General features: G+C 39.8%; 1 protein-coding gene across 2 annotated transcripts in view; it reads right to left on the bottom strand.

The window, feature by feature from the left end:
* The window catches only part of USP3 (ubiquitin specific peptidase 3), a 42,876-nt gene extending 24,997 nt beyond the window's left edge, over positions 1–17,879 (bottom strand). Inside the window, exons 1-2 of one of the 2 annotated variants that reach the window (XM_063345798.1) lie at positions 17,005–17,879; positions 202–262 (exon numbers count right to left, since the gene is read on the bottom strand). In XM_063345798.1, coding sequence (XP_063201868.1) covers positions 202–262; positions 17,005–17,095 — 152 coding nt within the window. In that variant the 5' untranslated portion in view covers positions 17,096–17,879. Of the gene's footprint in view, positions 1–201; positions 263–14,286; positions 14,435–17,004 lie in introns of those variants that run through there. The other variant, XM_063345799.1, reaches the window with a different exon arrangement.
* Positions 17,880–18,921: the final 1,042 nt, after the last annotated feature.

Here is an 18,921-nt window from a genome sequence, read left to right on the forward strand (position 1 = left end):
TATAATCTCTGGACTCTCATAAGGTAGGAAAGAAACATGTTCATTATAAACATACAATGTTAAATGAGACCATGAAGAGTTTATTTCAGGGGATTATAAGGTATTCAGGAAAATTTTGAATGAACTGCCTCAGAGTCAAGCAACAAAGGAAGAAGATAAAGGTCTGATTAAAAGATCTGCACACTAACATTTTATACCCACCTTCCACAATGGACACTTGAGCACGTCAGACAGACCCACGGACTTTTATTTGACCGGCACACTATAAAAAGATTTAAAATAAAAAAAAGAAGTGTCAAATGAAATATCTCTGTTATTACAGTTGTATAACACATCTTGAGCGCTAGCAGTAGCTCTGCTGACTCCATCTTAGCAGCACAGTTATATAAAATAGCCAGTCATGTTCACTAACCTGTATTAGGGACTAAACTAACAGACTGAAGAGCTATTGACGCTAAAGCACAACAGCCTCCTTCTGGCTTGGGTTTTAGTCACAGGCTACACATTTACCTGTCACTTCCCATGGAAAATTTAAACTTTTTTGTTTGTATTACATCTACATGAGATCTACTTGATTTTGAAATACAATAGAGAAATAACAGAAGTACCAGTAGCAAAAACACTGGTAAAGTTTAAAAAAATCTTTCTTTTGGCTTTTAATAGGGCAGCACACAGAACACGGGAAAAAAGCCACAGCACCGCACTTCCGTTTCATAAAGCTAGTTATACAAGAAGCCACTGTAAAGAAAATATTGCAAGAAAGCTGGTCAATCTGATAAGAAGCAACACAGGATAAATTATAGTGCAATGCATGATAATACACACCATTTATACAATATATATTCCTGTGCTGTCATACTAGTAAGGGCTTTATCCATAAAAATTTTACCCTTTCGGTCACACACAAGAAGCTGAAAGGTTAAAACGTAAAACCAGTCCTGTGCTTCACAATCCATCCAAGATACCAGAAGATGCTATCTAATTTTTTAGATGCCTTCTAAGTATAGAAAACTTAAATGAACATGGATGTTTTTAAGCTAAAGGGCTTAAATGGAAAAAAAAGGCAGATGCTAAAAAATGATGAAACACCATCCCAGGGTACAGTCACAGAAATTGATTATTCCAACTCCTACCCCAAGCCAGTAGTAAAGTCTGAACATTCAGATTAGAAACAAAATCTCAACAAATAACCCATGTAGTCAGAACACAGTAAAACAAGCAAGCAGAGCAAAACTTCTGTGACTCAAGTCAAGAAAAATTATGCATCTTTATAAACAATAGCAATTTTGGAACTACAACTAAATTGATATTGAACCCTCAAATTTTGAGCAGAATTACCATTTGGAAGGAGGGATGCTATGATATACAACGCTTAGACTTGAATGAAGTAAACCTGTTAACAACTACCCACTACCACAAAATTTACAGAAATAGCATTATACTTTCAAACTTCCAACTAATATGATGAGAAAAGAAAAATGAAATGCGAAGTGCACTTCAGCAAGGGCAGAAAACAATAAAAACATTACATCAGTTATCCCAAAAATTCAAAAAGGTATGATGCCACCTCATTTTTCTACACGCTATAAGTAACTGCTTCATGGAGCAAGCCAGTCAAAAGAGTCACAGAGGAAAAATAAGACATCAGAAACAAAAGAGTCTGTGAGTGCCGGGGGAAGAAAGGACAAAAAGAGGATGATTAGATCCTAGCACATGCATGTAAATTATTTATATTATTATTTATTGTAGAAAAGCTTGAGAACAGCCTTCCCTGTCTGGAGTCACACCTTAGAGAAAGGAACTGGGGAAACTCAAGCGTGCACAGAAGCTGCTCCAGGGCAGGATCACCTGAGCAGGATAATTCACAACTTCTAGCAAAACCCAAAAATAAGTTCACCAAGCCACAAACCGTGGCACATATCAAACGGTTAAAATCAAAGACTATCAGAGAAAACTAAGCTAACAAAAGTGAAAGAAGTTTCTTTATCAAATTAAATGCTAATTAAAAAGAAAAAGCAAGGAGGGGATCAATTTTTGATCGGGAGAAGCGATTAGCTTAGCTGTTCAAAAGAGCTAATACACTTTTCTACCATTAGATTTCACCTTTTTACTTAAATCAGATGGAAAAATAAACTAGCTAACACTGCTTCTTAAAGAATTGTTTTCTGGATTTGAATTCATTATTACAAATAGTTGTTGTATTTCAACTCACAGGCCCAATCCAAGGAATGTTTAAAACTAAGAATTTTTACTATGTTCACTGGAAAAAAGTACATTCGATAGAAATATTATTTGAAGTAACTTTAAACACTGTAGTAAAGACTCCAGAATTCTTTTCTTCAACTGCTGCACTTTTTACTTTGCTTGAGAAACACATTTTTTCACACATCTCAGTTTTCTGGTTTTGGTTTTCCAGAAACAAATTTTCCTATTTCTAAAGTTGATGGGTTCCCCCAACTGTGATGGTAATCTTGCAACAGATGGAGGACAGCCAGGTAGACCTGTTTTGGCGCACATTTCAAGTCAGAAAAGTAGAACAAGTTTGTCCAATTTGACCAGAACGTTATTGAGAAAACCAACATTTGGCACTAGCAAACAGAAGAGAAATGGGAGGCCTTAAATAGCCATCATGAGTTAAAAAGGGGATAAATGGACCACCAGTCTAACCTGATACTATCTTATTTTCCTGAATTACACAAACTGAAAGGTAAAAAATTAGCCAGAAGGGAACAGAAGCCAAAACTATTCATGCACTTAAACACAGATTAAGTGCTGCATGAACAAACCACTACCCTACATTTTCCTTGCCAGGAACATGAAACAGTCTCCCTAGCATTAAAATCTCAGAAGAAATCTCCCACTTTTAAAATAACATTTTTGCTTTTACCATGTTACCATCTGTGGACAGAACTGGTCCTCAAACAGTAGGTCAAAGGATTACGATGCAAGCTATTATTCTTACTTTCCACCATGTACCAGACAAGTACAATTTCACATTCAGGTATTTTAAATACCAGCACTGCTTGCTTGTCAAGTGTTAAATTATCCTGACGTAGTGCTCACTCTGCAGAGTTCACACCAGGTTTAAGTGTTCTGCTCAAAGCCAGCAAGCAAGTCCACCAACTCTGCACAGTGCCAAAAAATTAGCGTCCACTAAAGTGTTCCATTTTTCATATCAGCAAATAGGAAAAGATAGCTCATTTGTTTGCTTTAACTTTTAGGAAGAACTTTGCTCCAATTGCATCACATTATAAATGTGTAGTTTATCTTCTGCATAAACATCTCCTCCCACAAAGAACTCAAACAACATGGAAGTGACTCCCACAAAGATTAAATGCAGAAGCCAGTATCAAATTTGTGACCTACAGTTGCTCCGTCCTGAGAGGATTACACAACTGATTTTTTTTAAAGGTTGCTGAAGATTGCATTGCGTATTTCTCTGATGTTGGCTCAGTAGATACCAGCATTAAGTTTGTCTCTCTAGGTATTCCTCAATTCAGATCTTGAAGCAGTTACTGTCTGATACTTACTATTAAGAAATTAGATAAGGCTGGGAGCTTCAGGCATCATTAGTCAGGACTCTACCAAGACAGACACCATAGAACAGTGCAGTCACTGCCCTGAACTGCTTATAATCTAAATTAAAGGTAGACAGTTTGGCTTCATCTGTAAAGAAAGTGCACATATTCCTTTCAGACGGGTACTGACATGAAGGCACTAGGCTTAAAAGTAGACCAGAAACAAGAGAGACAGATCCATAGCAGATCCTTTCTCAATTCAAAGCACATTACATCGCCCTGGAACTTTGCCCTTAAAACAGAGTTGGGTGTTCAGGACTTTCAGATCAGACTGTTACACACAGAATGGTGAGGAAAGACTCTCAAACACATTTGTACAGGTACATATGTCTTCCTTCAATAATCAGTATTCCAATAGGGATTTGGGGTTTGTTTGGTTTTTTTAGTGCTATTTGAAAAAAGAGGAGGAGGGGTACACTATGTTAGCATGCCCTACTTTAGAATAAAGTTATGTTCAACAAACATGTTAACCACATTAAAAAAAGCCTTAATTATCTCTGTTTGTTACACCTTATTTAGTGGTACAAAGGTGCTTTCTCAGCTTGAACTAAAGTGGCTACTGCAACAGTTATCAACTGCCTCACTTTGCTATGTTTTTAGAATAGCTTCAAGTGGTTAGGCAAAGGTGATGCTAACATGCCAAAAGAAAAGGGAAAGTAAACCTCCAATGCCACGATGTTGTCTGAAGCAGTAAGTCATTTGCCATTTTACATCAATATCAGCTTCCTCAGAAGCTTAGAAAAATAATTTTTTATCATGCAATCGGAAGGGGAAATACTATCTTTTTCAGAACGATTTCTTTAAGTGAAATCTGAATACTCATTTGTTATACAGTCTACAAAGCCCTCTGTAAATGAAGACAAGTATCAAACCACCCCCAAGATAGTAAACAATCAAACACCACTACAGACAGACTCATACATAACTACAGGAACATTCAGAGATGTCCATCCCCCTCCAGCTTCCACTTTCTGTAACTCATCCTGATAACACTCATCAAGTTATGCCAAGTAGAATGAGTAAGATATGGCTAATCAGTTTGGCATCATCATCGCAGGGCCCCCACCCCATCTTACCCTTAAGATCACTCAAATATGTACTTCTAAATCTTGACCTTTTATTTTTTTTCCTTTTTTGAAAACTGACTCTAAAGTGCAGTCTTGTGAAACATGAACGCTCCTGGCAAACACTGTATTCCTTACAGAACAAAGCTGCAGGTTTCCACTGCAGGAAAGTTACAACTATGTAGAAGTATACAAACAACCTGTGAAACTAATAGTTTTGTTTAAATAGCACACTGCATAATTTAGAAACTGGCACAAGAAAAAAGAAGCAGGAAGAGGAGGAGACAAACAGGAAGCAGTTTCTGTAAAGCAGCCAAGTTAAGAAACCTGCAAGATACCGTGTCCACTGGAGCTCTGTAGTAGTGCAGCCCTGTGATCAGTGCAAATGGGCGACTTCGCCACTCACAGGAGCACAAGTGATCTGAGGCCGTAGCTACTACAGAACTGTGCTTACATCCAAGTTTTAAAATAGTCTTTTGTTACATCACTAAAGAAAAGGCCACAAAATATCAGCACAATAACAGCAATATTTTGGTCCTTCTTTTAAGAGCACATTGAATGGAAACAAGATTAGGGTCATTAAACTACTTCCAATAGTCTCCACAGCCTTTACAAAACGGCCTGGACTTTGTTCTCAAAAGGAGCTGTACCAACATTACTATCTTACTTGTATAATTATAAGGTTAAACTACAATAACATAATGACCTGCATAGACACATCTTTGGACTAAGTGACCTTTTTTCAGTTCAGTTTATGTTGACATAATAGGTCAGCTATACTGATATAAGCTAAACTGAAAAAGGCCACTGTTACTCCCCTCAGTGTCTGCACAAGCAACAATATTTACACAGCTGTGGCTGCACTGGTAGACTCATCCACAAACAGAAGCACCTGGTGACAAACACATATATAAACTACATATGTATAGTATGCTGTATGTGGCTACATGCATGCATGTGTGAATACACACATACATATGTGCATATCTCAAAAAAAACCCAAACCAAGAATACTGTTTAAAGTGTTCTAGAGATAGAGACTTACTTTTCCTTTCCCATACCTTTAAATTGATTTTGCCTAAGATTCCCTCAGTTCCCTGTTTAATTAAGATTTGTTAGCAGGACAATGTAACTCCACGTTTTGCTCCTAAAAGAACCTGACAAATGCAGCAAAAGAGAGCTGGGCAATCTCCATTAACAACATGTGAAGAAAAAAGAAGCAACAATCTGCAAACCAAAATGTGAAACCCCTGCTTTGTGAAACACAATCCTTCTATCTGTGGCACATCAGACCTAAGGAATCAGACTAAAAGCTGCCTCCTACAAAGATCTGGGAGTAAAAGTGAGAGAAACTTACAAGCAAAAAACCCTGGGAAATAATCACAAGTGGTGGGAATACAAAACTCTGCACAAACACTTAAAACAAAATTATGCAAACCCCTTTAGTAATAACATCTCAAATGCAAAGTTTTTCAGTCACAGGATTCCGAGCATTTCTCAGAGAGCCCACTTACTATTTACAGACTGAAAAACAGAGTTAGAGGTTGACTAATTTACCAAAAGAATTTTATCAGCATAGATCAGAACTGAGCCTACTAGCCCTAACACCTAAGTATTTTATGTCATTTTACTTTTAGGCAAGGATAAGACATCTCTAAACTCAGCACTCTATGCAATCCTTTTAAGGTGACTTGCCAAAACAGCTCTGAATTAAACACCTAAAACTACCCACATGCAATACACAAGAAGTATCAGGCATCTGAGAGAGACATCTATGAAAACCAGTATTCTAAGTAGGGAATTGCTGAAGTTATTAGCTTATGAGAAATACCAAGAAGACAAGTGTGTTGAATGTTGTCCCTCATCCGGGCTTACGTGCTGGGGTTGCAAAAAGGCTCTGGAACTGCCTCTGGATGCAGTCTTTTCAAAAACTGAATGAATCAGCTGAGGAGTTTTCTCCAAGCAATACCCCTTCATTCAAGATGAGAATGCCTCAGGTTTAATGCACACACCTCCTGCCCTTGGAAGGCCTTCCTTCCAGACTACTCCTAAGTGCTGAGGGAGGAACTTCTGTTAAAGATGGCACTGCCCATGAGTAAGTAGTTTTTCAGGGGAACAGTGAGACAAAGCAAGAGAGAAAGTGTGACTTCCACCAAGCCTAGCATCTATGGCTTTTACCTAGGTTGCAGTCTCTGCAGCAACGAATATATTCACGCATTCTACATTCAAAATCCACCAGATGAAACATTTGAGTCATTAGAATTGAGACTGGAGCCAAAGATTTTTCCACTTACAATGAACTGCCCAAATCACATTATAGAGCCACATGCACTCTTTCCTTCTCACCCATGAACTCGGTTATAAACCAGCATATACAATAAAACAGCTTCTCGGGGCAAAAATTAGAAGTCTTACTCATCACAGAACATCAGTCAAGACTGCAGGACATCTGGGTATGTACAGAATCGGACACTCTGGCACTGAAAAAATACTTTATTAGCAGAATCAAAGAAGTCTAAAAAACTATAGGTGTCCTCCAAGGTACGTCAGTATTTTTACAGGCAGCATGTAAAAATTCGTAACAGGCAATATAAGTTACTTAGTACTAAGTACGTGTGTATTAACACAACTGATCATGTTCCCAAGTTTTTGACTTTGCACTCTTTTGTGCATTTAAAAAGGCAGTTGCTACAAGCATGCATGCAAGCTTTATTATCTGACTCTATTGTCTGTTTACATTTGGGAGGAATCAAAAATACCGAAATGAGTATCTCAACTAAACATGTTGGTAAAATCATAAAACAGGACAGACATTAACATACATAGAAGCACACTAAGTCCAAGCAGAATGCTAACGTTATTTTATGATCTAAGATAAGTTACAGAACTTAAATACTGAATTAAACATCTATGGCTGTTGACTGGTGGGGTTTTTTTTGTTTGGGGTTGGGGTTTTTTTTTGTTTTGGGGTGTGGGGGTTTTTTTGGGGGGGGGAAGGTGGGGGATGGTGGGTGTGTTTAAACTGTATATACATCTGGTAAAAGTATCTGCTCTACATTTTAAGAACTTAAAGCTAGTCAAATCCAGATGAGTAACTGTAATGAAAACCAGGTGACTGAAAAAGGAAGTAAATGTTACAAGAGAATTTTTTAAACCTTTGAGTAGGCTAAAGGCCCTTTCGAGAAGGAGAATGCAGAAAAAAGGAATGTTATAGGCTTTGAAAACTAGAGACATGTTCTATACCTTATTACAAGCCAGCTGTTTTACTGTTAAGGTTAAAGATTATTCCCATTTGTTTTTAAACTACGTTTCACAAAAAGCCTTCTTTCTATCCTACCTTCAGCCCCATTACAAGAAGTTCATAAATGGACTGAACCTGTTCTAAACTGTGTAATATTAGAAAAATAAATACTCTATTTAACAGTATTTTAAATGTTTCATTTGTTAGACATCTTTATTGCCTATTTTAGAAAAAAAGCATTCTTGTCAAAATGAAAGCAGCCAGAAGGGAGAACATTTTTAAATTATACTATTTAAAATGTTTTGTTTTAAAAATCGGCTAACACCCACATTCTAGAGAAAACGATAAGAAAAAATAAATTACATTTAAATCAAAGCAAGAGAATTTCCAAGGAAGCAAGTTTCCTGGTAAACATTACTAACATACAAAGATGTCAGCCAGTCTCCTTCAGTGTTATCACACCATCATAACAGAGATGCACGATGAATAGAAGTCTCATCAGTATCAAGTCTTAGCCTGACTCAAATCCCATTCAAATGTAAGAGAATTCAAATAGACCCTGAAGAACATTTAAAAGAAAGAAAGAAACAAACTACCCTCACCTTACAGCTATGGAAAAAAATCCAGTTATTTCTTCTGCTATTATCTTTCAGCCAAAACCAGAAAGATTAAGTTTTTAGTGAGAAAACAAATAATAAGCCATTTTGCGATAGTAAGCGAACTTATGAAATTAACTAATATTTTTGCTTATGCATAACAGTACACCTGGTTTCCTCCTCTGTCACTAAATAAAAGCATTGCTCAGTCTCATGTAAGAAATTTCACAGATGGTTACAGTGAACCACTCTATTACAATGGAAAATCAGACATAATTCAGACATACTAAACAACAACTAAGTAAGAATACAAACACAGGCAGGTGAACAACTTCTTCTAGAATAAATAGGTCACTGAAGTCCCCAACACATTCCTACCATTGAAAATCACTTGTCAGAGAACAATGTGATTAGCTTCATCTGCATGTAATTCACCTCCCTGGTTAGGCTCAACCACATTGGCTTACAGTTTGGTATTTTGATTATGCGATCAGAATTCCACATTGAAAAACTTGGAAGTTAAAAAATACATTCTTTTTTATCTGCCTATATTGCTTTTCCACTGCTGGATTAAGAGACAGGTAGGTAAGGAAAACTTCTTTCAACCAGTGCCAGTGTAAACAGACATGTCAGTTCCTGAGGAAGTGGTTAAACAAACTGGCGGTTGAGGGAGGCGGGAAAAAGGAAAGAAAAAAAAAAAAAGGTGCAAACCCAAAGTCAGATCATCTATAGCAGCAATTTAAACACTATACAAAAAGATATAGAGCAGCTATGCTGCTTCTTTTGTTATGGTAAAGAAGTAAGGTCGCTTAGCACTACCAGTTCCAAGAGTAGACACTCAGCTCTCAGGCTACAGTAGTGCCATATTTTTTGGTAATTTAGTCTTTCTACAAGTCAAGTCAAACTTTAGGTCAAGAAATGCCAGCAGCTGATCTTCCTGAAAGCAACAGTGAGAAGACACACATTATTTAAAAAAGAAAAAATAAGAGAAACGAAGAAGTAACACATCGGCAGCGGGCTTATTTTACTGAACAATCATGGCCAAAAGCAGTTTTTTAAGAAGTTATTGCCTCTATTTCTCCTTTATATTCTAAAAAACAATTTCTAGTGGTTTGAGTACTTTGTTAACTAACTAGTATCCACACTTAAATACATACACACATCTATACTTATCTATTTTAAAATTAAATGCTTTCTAGCCTTCACAGATATTGTTCCTCAGTATAGCAGTAGCATGCTAACAACAACAAAAAAAAGTTACTCAACCTTTATGTTAGAGCAAGACATAGAAATACTCATTTTTAGACAGCAGCCAGAAAAAGCACAGCAAAGCCAACAATGTAACATAATTTTTAAATGCTTAAGGAAAGAAATCTTCTTGACTCAGTTAGCAATCCATCATGTCAGGTCAAAACATTCAAGCTGGAAACAGAAGGGAAAAGAGGGGAAAGACAGCAAGAAGGCTTCTTGCTTTCTTTATGTAACCTAGTAATTAATTTACTTATTTGTAGTCCTGACTACTTCATTCCTACTTTCCCAATACTAAGCAAAAGACACATTACTAACCATCCCTGTGAACAAAAAAGAAAGAAATCAAATGCTCAGCAGACAAAAACATCACCAAATTAAAAACTTATGAACCAAAGGTTAAAAAAAAAAAGTTTTAGGGCAGCTCATGGCTATCTTGAGAAAACATACCTATATTTTAGACATGGACAAGTAGATGTTCACATTCACAAAGAATCCTAAATGATGTACCTATGAATTACCTGATTTTTCAATCAGTATCTGCCTGTTTGGTATTGATAAGGACCTCTCACCCCCAAGCCTGATAGTACCATGTCACTTTAAAGTTAAAAAGCTGTCTGCTTGCAATGTGGGGGACGAAGGGGATAACTTCCAGAAGAATTACCTTATTTGCCAGGCTGCCTTTGGGTATTGTGATTAGATTCAAATGGATAATAAAATCTGTCAAAGAAATTTCATAACTGTGTTTACAAGATCCAAAGTTATGCAAGATATTCCAAAGGGGGGAAAAAAACCCCCAAACATCACAGGCTTGCTTTGACATATCAGTTAAGATTGCTGAATGATCAGTGTCATGTAAAGTTTAAAACACTCTCTTATAATCAAGGAAATTAATCATTAAGGGCACAAAATCTTACATTGCTCCCATAACAAGGACACCATAAAGCAATGAATATTTTATCAGATATCATTATAATTCACTCTAGAATAAAAACTGTTTCCTCCAATAATCTCAAAACAAAAACTGGAAAAGCCTTACCTAGTTTTCAGATCTAAACTTCTGATTAAATTGCACTTTCTAACCTCCACGGATTATTTTAATTAATGGCCTTTAACGACTTTTTACCTAGGTAATGAATGTTTGTTAAAACAGAAAGCAAAGCATGAACAAGTCACTAAATGAAGCGAGCAGCAGTGATCAAACGAGAAATGGCTCAAAGCTTAATTTCATTCCAAAAATTGTGTCTGAAACTCTCACTCTGTGAATTCTCAGACATACACATGACAAAAAAAAATTAACTAGTCTAGCTCTATCGGCCTTAGCACCTTGCAATGATCAGAAAAACAGCGTAGGGATAACGCATTGATCCTGTTTAACACCTGCGCGTCTTGAAGGGCTTGAGAAAGGCAGGTGAAAATTATTATCCTGCTTACATTTAAACCAGCTGTAATGAGATCTGCACTAATCTGTGGATAAATCAAAGAGTCTGCCATGCACAGGAGTCTCTTTCCTACACGCTTGTGTGTGCCTCGTATATCCCACTTCCACAATGCCTCAGACTATCCTGTCTCCTTACCACATGGTACACTTCAAAAAGTCATTTCAAAACACTGATTTTTAGTTAGATCATTAAATACTTCAGAACAGTCAGTAGTAAAATTTGTCCTTCAAAATTCATCTTCAAAATCATCATGAAGATTAGATCTAGTTTCTAAACAAAGGCAATGTATTAAATGTCTTACTACTTTCTCCTGAAGCAGTCTCTTTCCTCAGCTGACCTTCAAGTTTTGTGATGGATTGTGATTTTGTTGAGTAGCGAGTATAAACAAATTTTCAAAAAGAAAATGTAGGAAATATTAATCACCATCAATTTCAGTGTATTGACTTCTAAAACATCCCAAGTATTTGAAATCAAAGACTCCCCTTTTTCATAATTAAAAGAAAAATTAAGTCTAGCTTATGAGACTGAAATTGAGACCCTTACCCCACCTCAACAAACACGCATCTTCTAATAAAATCAGTTCCAAAGCACTATGCTCTATCACACAAAGATAACTACTGCCCCCATGGTTAGCTCAAACATCACTAACTGATTCAAATGGCAAAAAAAAAAACAACAACAGTTTTAAGGAAAACAAGACTGAGTCTAAAAAAAACCCCAAATCTAACAAGCTTTACTTAAAAAAACAGCCTGGGAATGAATTTAAGGAGATATAACAACCTATGAAGTCTGCAGAGTTACTAACAAGCATTCCTGCATTGCAGTGACCCAGAGAAACAGATGAAAGATTACCCAACTTTGAAAATAAATTAAAGTGACTGAATAAAAAAAAGGTAAGTTTTTTTACCTACTTATTTTGGCACTTAAATTTCAGAATAAATCTGGTCATTTTCAGGTCAAATTTATTTTCTAGAGGTAAGGTGACAAACAACCCTCACACATACAGACCACTAGGTTCACGCACTGTCCATAAGCTTACCCTCAGTCTACATGCACCTGGCCGAACACAATTTTTCACAGGAAGGTCCCACCTACCCCTCTCCAGTTTCAGTGAGTTCTCTCTCCTCCTCCTGTATTGTAGTAAGAATGGAAGGAAAGAGGAGGCGAGGACCTCTAGTAATAAAAAGCAAAAGGAGAGACAAATACAGAGATGGAGAAGAAACACTAACGAGGAGCTGAGATGAAAAGGAAAGCCAAGACTGTTAAAGTCTGTGTACCTGAGCTTTTACAGTGTATTTTTTTTGGCATTGACTGCAACAGTCCAATGCCAAAAAACACAGCATGGCAGAACGCTGTTACCTACCCCAATGAAAAGAGAACAGTGTAACTGATTTAACTGAGGAGAAAAAAACAAAAACAAACAAAAAACCCTACTGATTTGGGGGGGGAGGGGCGCAAACAACAACAACATAATCAAAATCAGCCTGACCCAGTAGTCATGTTCTTGAAAGTTCAGCTACTCGGCCCAAAACATTTGCTCTCACTTATAAAATAAAAGCATTCAGTGATATTCGAGGTTATTCTGAACTAAATGAATTTATTAAGTAATTTAGTAAATTACTTCAAACACAGAAAAAACGTCATTAATTCAGCATGTGATTTCCACCATAATCATCATTCACTAGGCCTCACCCAACTTCCTTGTGATAGCTCTCCTCTGTACTTCATATGGTCCCAGCATCGTTTTCAAATGCCACAACGTATGTTTCTGACCAACTGCGAAATTACAGCTCTTATTCAACAGAAATTAGAATGCAAGAAACAGATGGCAGGCAAATATATTTAGCTTTTGCAGGAAATAACAGTTTACAGCCAGAATTGCTCTTCAATATCTAACAAAATTATCTTAAGAAAAAAATCTATTAAACTGGCAGCAATCTGAAAACCAACAGTTTTAAGCATATTTCAGAAGCACAATTCCCCTTTAAAATAAAAAAAAAAAAATCACTGAATCTCTGTTTTAGCAGACACAATCCTATCTGTCTGCAGTTGTTCTTCTAAAGAAAGAACTTCAAATTCTACATTGAATGACCGATGAGGCCAGTGAGAACTAATGAATCCTTAACTACGCAGGAAAAAAAAAAAAAAGAAGTTGGAAAAACTCTTCAGACTTGCACAGGTGTGCTTAGAAGATTGCAATCTCTCTTAGGTGAGGCATGGCTCCCTGTGGTTTCATGAGTCTATGAAAAGATGTTGAGAAATACCACATCTGAGCTGTTCCAGAGTACTTTGCATAATTACATGATTTGCACAACAGTGGTGAAGGTGTGGCACATCATACAAATTCAACTGATTCAGTCTGTGACACTCTGCAGTCTTGCCAACGCCTCCAGCTACTCTGCTTCCAACTTCAGCAGAAGTTTCACTGCACTCTAATTGGAATTAGCAGACATCTGAATGCAGTATTTCACATGACAGCACCGATTAAAAGCCATTTTCAGTTTCTGTACAATTTCTACTTTATATATTCATCTCCTCCCCTGTTAAATGCCCAATTACAACAACAAACTGCCTCTGGATCCGCAAAAAGGCATTCTGTGCTCTCTTCTGACCGTCTTAAAGTTCCTCAAAGAAAATGTGTGCTGCTTTCTGCATCGCTTACTGTACAGAGCATGCTTGACCGGATTAAATACTCAGGGGAAAGCATGCCATTTTCTAAACAGGAGTGCTTAAACTCTCAGACTTCCAAACTACACAACAGTAACATAACAGACATTCTAGAGACACGTAAAAATGAACATACACCATTAATCTTTAATTTGGAGCAAAAGCATTCATATTTGGATCAACACACTTGTTGTCAATACTTCCTCTTGCTGCTTTTTTAAGAGTCTTCCCTCATCACAAGACCTCCGTAAAAACTCTTATGAGGTAGCTTCAAGGGGAACTGATTTAGGCCAGAAGATTAATTGACTGATGCATATGCTCCTCTAATCTATCCCCTAACTTCAGTAAAGCCAGCTTCCAAATAACAATCTCAAATGCAACACCCCTCCATTATACGATGACACAATAATCAGTATCAAATAACAATATTCAGAAGTGCCTCCATATTACCTTGTGAAGTTGTTGTTGCAATCAGGAAAGTTTTTGTTGAGAGGTGAGGAAAAAGTAGTTAATCACTACATATCACTCGGTCAGCATGACAATTCCTGCTCTTCAAATCGCAGAAACACAAGATAATAATAGCCACTGGCAGTCAGAACTAAGAACTCACTCTCCAACCTATTCTGCAATGTTTTGCTATCACTAGCAGGTCACGTGGCTGCCAGAAAGCTTCCTGTATCAGTATCTTCACTTACTCTCCTTTTCTGGAAAGGTCAGCCGCAACTCAGAACAGGACTGACGACAAGTTCTGAGTCATTTTGAGACAACGTGCTTGATGAGAGATGCCTTATTATTACAAACTGCAGAAAATTACCTCCTAAGTATTTTTCTCCAACTGAGGCAACACCACCAACAAAAAGAACTAAGCCCAAACCACCTTAGAAAACAGCACCAAAAGCAGATGATGTCGTAAATTTTGACAAGCTATTAATTTATACGTGGCATTTTCTCTATTGGATTTTTATATTGCCAAGTTGCAGCAAAACCAGCAAATAAAAAATGGTATTTAATGTGAATTGACAGAAACCAGTACTACATAACTCTAAACAATTAATCTCACTAAAACAAGCACAAACATGAAAGAGACCATACTCTATATACCATCAGGGAGTTAACGTAACAATAATCACATATTAGTAGCTGGAAATGAAAAGGGAAGCACTACATTTTCTTATACTAGTAAAAATGCAAAATACAGTTTGTAAAAAGAACAATTTTCATTTGCTCACCTATTCAATAGTCACCTATGCAAGTACTGTGTGACTTATCATGTTAATTTTCTTAAAAAGCATAGCAAACAGAGACACTCCCCTAGACATGGTATCGTCATCAATGTATTCCGTTCCCCAAAGTGTCTGGCACCTTCTTCCTGAACCACAGCTGCAATAAATTTGTTGATTGCCCAGCAACTGGTTCTCCCTGTAAGTGCTGGTTTGGGAGAAACACCTTTGAACAACAAAAGAAAAATTTGTTCTAACCGCTGAACTTCTTTGTTGAGAAGCAGCATGCCTAACAGGGTCCTGCAGCTGTAAACTGGTTCATTTTTTAAGTTCGGAAGTTATATTAAAACCTGAGCTTGTATTTTTAGTTTTGGCAATTTTATCATTTTAAAGCTCTCTGAAGGGTGGTTCCCTACTGCCATATGCTTCTGGTTGACAACTTTGCTTATGCTTGATACTCTGAAGATAACAGATGGACCTACAGAGTTAGACTTCTCGTCATTAATATTTTTTTTTCAGTAAAGAAACATTAGGGACAACAGATTTTCCTATACTCCTCCTTTCCTTCTAATCATTCTCCACATTATTGCACTGTAAAGTGTACTCCCTCTAAAAACAAAAGTAAAATAACTGGTTTTGCCAAAGGAAGCAGCAGCACTACCACACCTTGGCTCCAGGAAACTGCAATCAGGGAAGAACTCAAGTAAGCAGCAGCCTTCCCACACGAAAGCACCGATACTGTGAGACAAAGGACAACTACCCCTCCTTTAAAAAAAAGGAACACTTCAAAATATATCTAGCATTTCAGTGCTCCCTGATCGGCCGTTCCCGAGTGAGGCTTTCTCTCTGGTGCCCACAGGCACAACGAGTCACGCTGCTGATCTAAGTGGGGCCTATTCCCTACCTTAGACGTACTTGGTGGCATCTATTTCATACCGAGCAGAAGTAAACACACTGCAGTTACAGTAAACAAGTACCAAAAATGACTGCACTCATCGAGGGTTATCTGTGTAGAAGCGTGCGATGATCTATTATTAAGTTAAATTTAAAACACCTTGGGCAAGGCACCTTTAAAGGGAAAGCCCCTGAACAAACAAGATCACGCGAGGGACAGTACTGAAGACAGGATACATTTCAAAGACGGTAATTTGCATTATTAAATCAGCGAGCAAAGTACTAAAAAAAGATGACCTCCACACTCCTGCCGCCCCACACAGCCGAGCGGGGGAGCGTGACTCCTGGACCCTCCCAGACCACCTTCACCGGGCTGCTCCTCGGGTTGAAGCGGGGGGCCGAGCGTCCCCTTCAGCCTCGGCAGGCCAATTAAAACTACTCTCCAAAGTCCTTTCAAAAATGTATATTTAAAAAAAAAAGTAATCTTAGACTGATTTAAAGAACACGCTGCCCCTGTGGCAGCCACCGGCTCCTCTCCTCGCCCCCCGGCCAGGCTTCCCCCGGGCAGCGCTGAGCACGCAGCTCCTCCGGCAGACAAAAGGAGCCGCGATCTCGCATGCCTCCGCGCCCGGCGGGGCGGGGGGCGCCAGCCCCCGGCGGAGACAAAGTCTGCTGCCCGCCCCGGGCGGGCCGGCCGGCCGGCCGCCAGGCAAGGCCGGGGCAGAGCGGGGACTGCCCCCCCACCCCGCCCCGTCGAGACATGTGGCGGCGGCTCCGGGGCTCCTCCGCGGGCCGCGGAAGCGGTGGAAGAAGCGGCGCCACGGCACCCCCCCGCCACCCCCCAAACATGCCGCGGGGCGGCCCCGGCGGGGTGGGCGGCCGTGCCCCCAGGCCCTCCCGCCGAGGGGCGCCGAGGCTCGCGCCGGCCGCGGGGAACAAAGGAGCGGCCGGCGACGGCGAGAAGCTCCCGCCCGCCTCGCCAGGGCCGCGGGGCGGCCGGGCCACCTCAGGCCGTGAGGGCCGGCGCAGCCTAGGCCGCGGCGGGCGCACTCACCGCTACAGCACCAGGAGGAGGGCGAGCCCTGCGGGAACTTGGCCGAGTCGGGTGCGATGCAGACGCTGGAGCCGAGATGCGGGCACTCCATGGCGGGCGAGGCGGCGGGGCGGGCGGCTCCTCACGGCGCTACAGCAACGGCGCCCCGCGCACAACAGCCATCTTAGGGCCAGCCTCGCGGATCCGCACGCCGGGCTTTGCGGGCAGCCGCCCTCCCGTCCGCGCCCCAGCGGCTCCCTCACCCCGCCTCCCCGCCGGGCTTTCCGAGGAGCCGGCCTCCCGTCCGGCGCTCCGCCCGCCGGGCTTTCCGTGCTGCCGCCGCTTCCCGTTGCGGGGTGCAGGGTGGCCCCGCTCCGGCAGGGGCGGCGCGCGGCTGAGGGGAGCGAGGGGGCGCGCAGGCGGGAAGCGGCCGACGGGCTGTGCGGGGGCTCCCCCCGGCGTCTCTCCTCCTCCCCCCGCGCCCGACTCTCCGCCGCAGGTTTCCGCACCCGAGCGCGGTGCGAGGCCCAAGCTCTGCGAATCACCGCCGGCCGCCTGCACTCCGCTGACAGAAACGCGATAGAATTGTGCATCTGAGGGGAGGCCCTATTAAATTCGTATGTGGTGAGGCAGGCGCTGCATTCAAGGCCTCCATTCAGCGAGATGCACAGCCCCAGTGAGCTCTTGTCTTCAAAAACACCCTGGTTTAACCTCTCCCCACAGACAAGAAGTCATTTTGCATCTCTGCTGATTATTTGCAAATATCTTCCCCTCACACCTTTTTTAAAAGAGTTACCTGGCCTCAGATTTAGCTTGTTACTGAGTTTATCACTCTACGACTGCAGCGTTTAAGTTAAATGTTACAGCTTTTCCAGACAATGCAGAATAACAATTTTATGGCTTAGCAATTTGCATGTTTACACTGGATCAATACAAACGTTCTAATGAAAATACTCACTTCCTTTTTCAAATGTAGCAAATAAAGTCCACCACTGTAATACCTGACGAAGGGGGGGATTTTTTTTAATCTAAGGAACTGGGACTGCTCTTGCATATTATGAGGTTTATACCTTTTCTCTTACCATAACTAATGTGAGAAATAGAATTTTGCTGCTGGTTTTGCCTGTTGTGTGACCTGCATATAGACGCGAATAAAAGCATCTATCTCATTGTATTTCACATGAAACAGCACTATTTCATAGAAGATTATTTCAGAAACTGACAGTTCTGTATGGATTTTCAGATGAGATACTTTAAATACTTGTATCGAAATGTCTTGGTGGTCACAAATCTCCTTGGCAGAACGCTTCTTTACACCCTTTGTTCTCTTTCACCCTGTTTACACGGGGGGAAATTCAGAGCATGAAAGATCCAGTTTTCCACAGCATTAGAAACTACTTTGACTACGCTCAGTGGAGTTAGTATGTATTTCTAGCTGTGTAGTTAGAAGCAGAATTAGTTCATAGATACCAAACTGTGAATTAAATGGCTGCAAATGTTATCTTGACACAAAACCATGGAGCTTCCTCACATATCCACCATCCTTCAAAACTGTCACATTTGATCAATCAGCTAAGTAACATTCCCAACATATATTTTACAGGTTCTGCAGAAAGCGTGTATTTGTATAGTTTTCCAACAAATATTGTATAAATAGAGCAAAAATGAATTGAGAGGACAGAATCGTAAAGATCATTTCATATAATACAACTTTGATATACAGCTAAGAATTACTTGTACAAGTTTAACGAGCAAAAAGGTGGTGATGTTAGCATGTTTATAGATTAGCCAAGGGGTCCTTTTGTTTCTTCTCCACCCTCTGCCACAGTGTATAATGAAGACATACATTAAATTAAAGCAGCAGTTTGACTGCAGTTGCTTTCTGTCTGTTCTAACCAATGCACATGTTGAATTCTCTTGTCATGCCCCACCCATCCT

This window comes from Chroicocephalus ridibundus, chromosome 9 (assembly GCF_963924245.1).
Source record: "Chroicocephalus ridibundus chromosome 9, bChrRid1.1, whole genome shotgun sequence".
NCBI classification, from domain to species: Eukaryota; Metazoa; Chordata; class Aves; order Charadriiformes; family Laridae; genus Chroicocephalus; species Chroicocephalus ridibundus.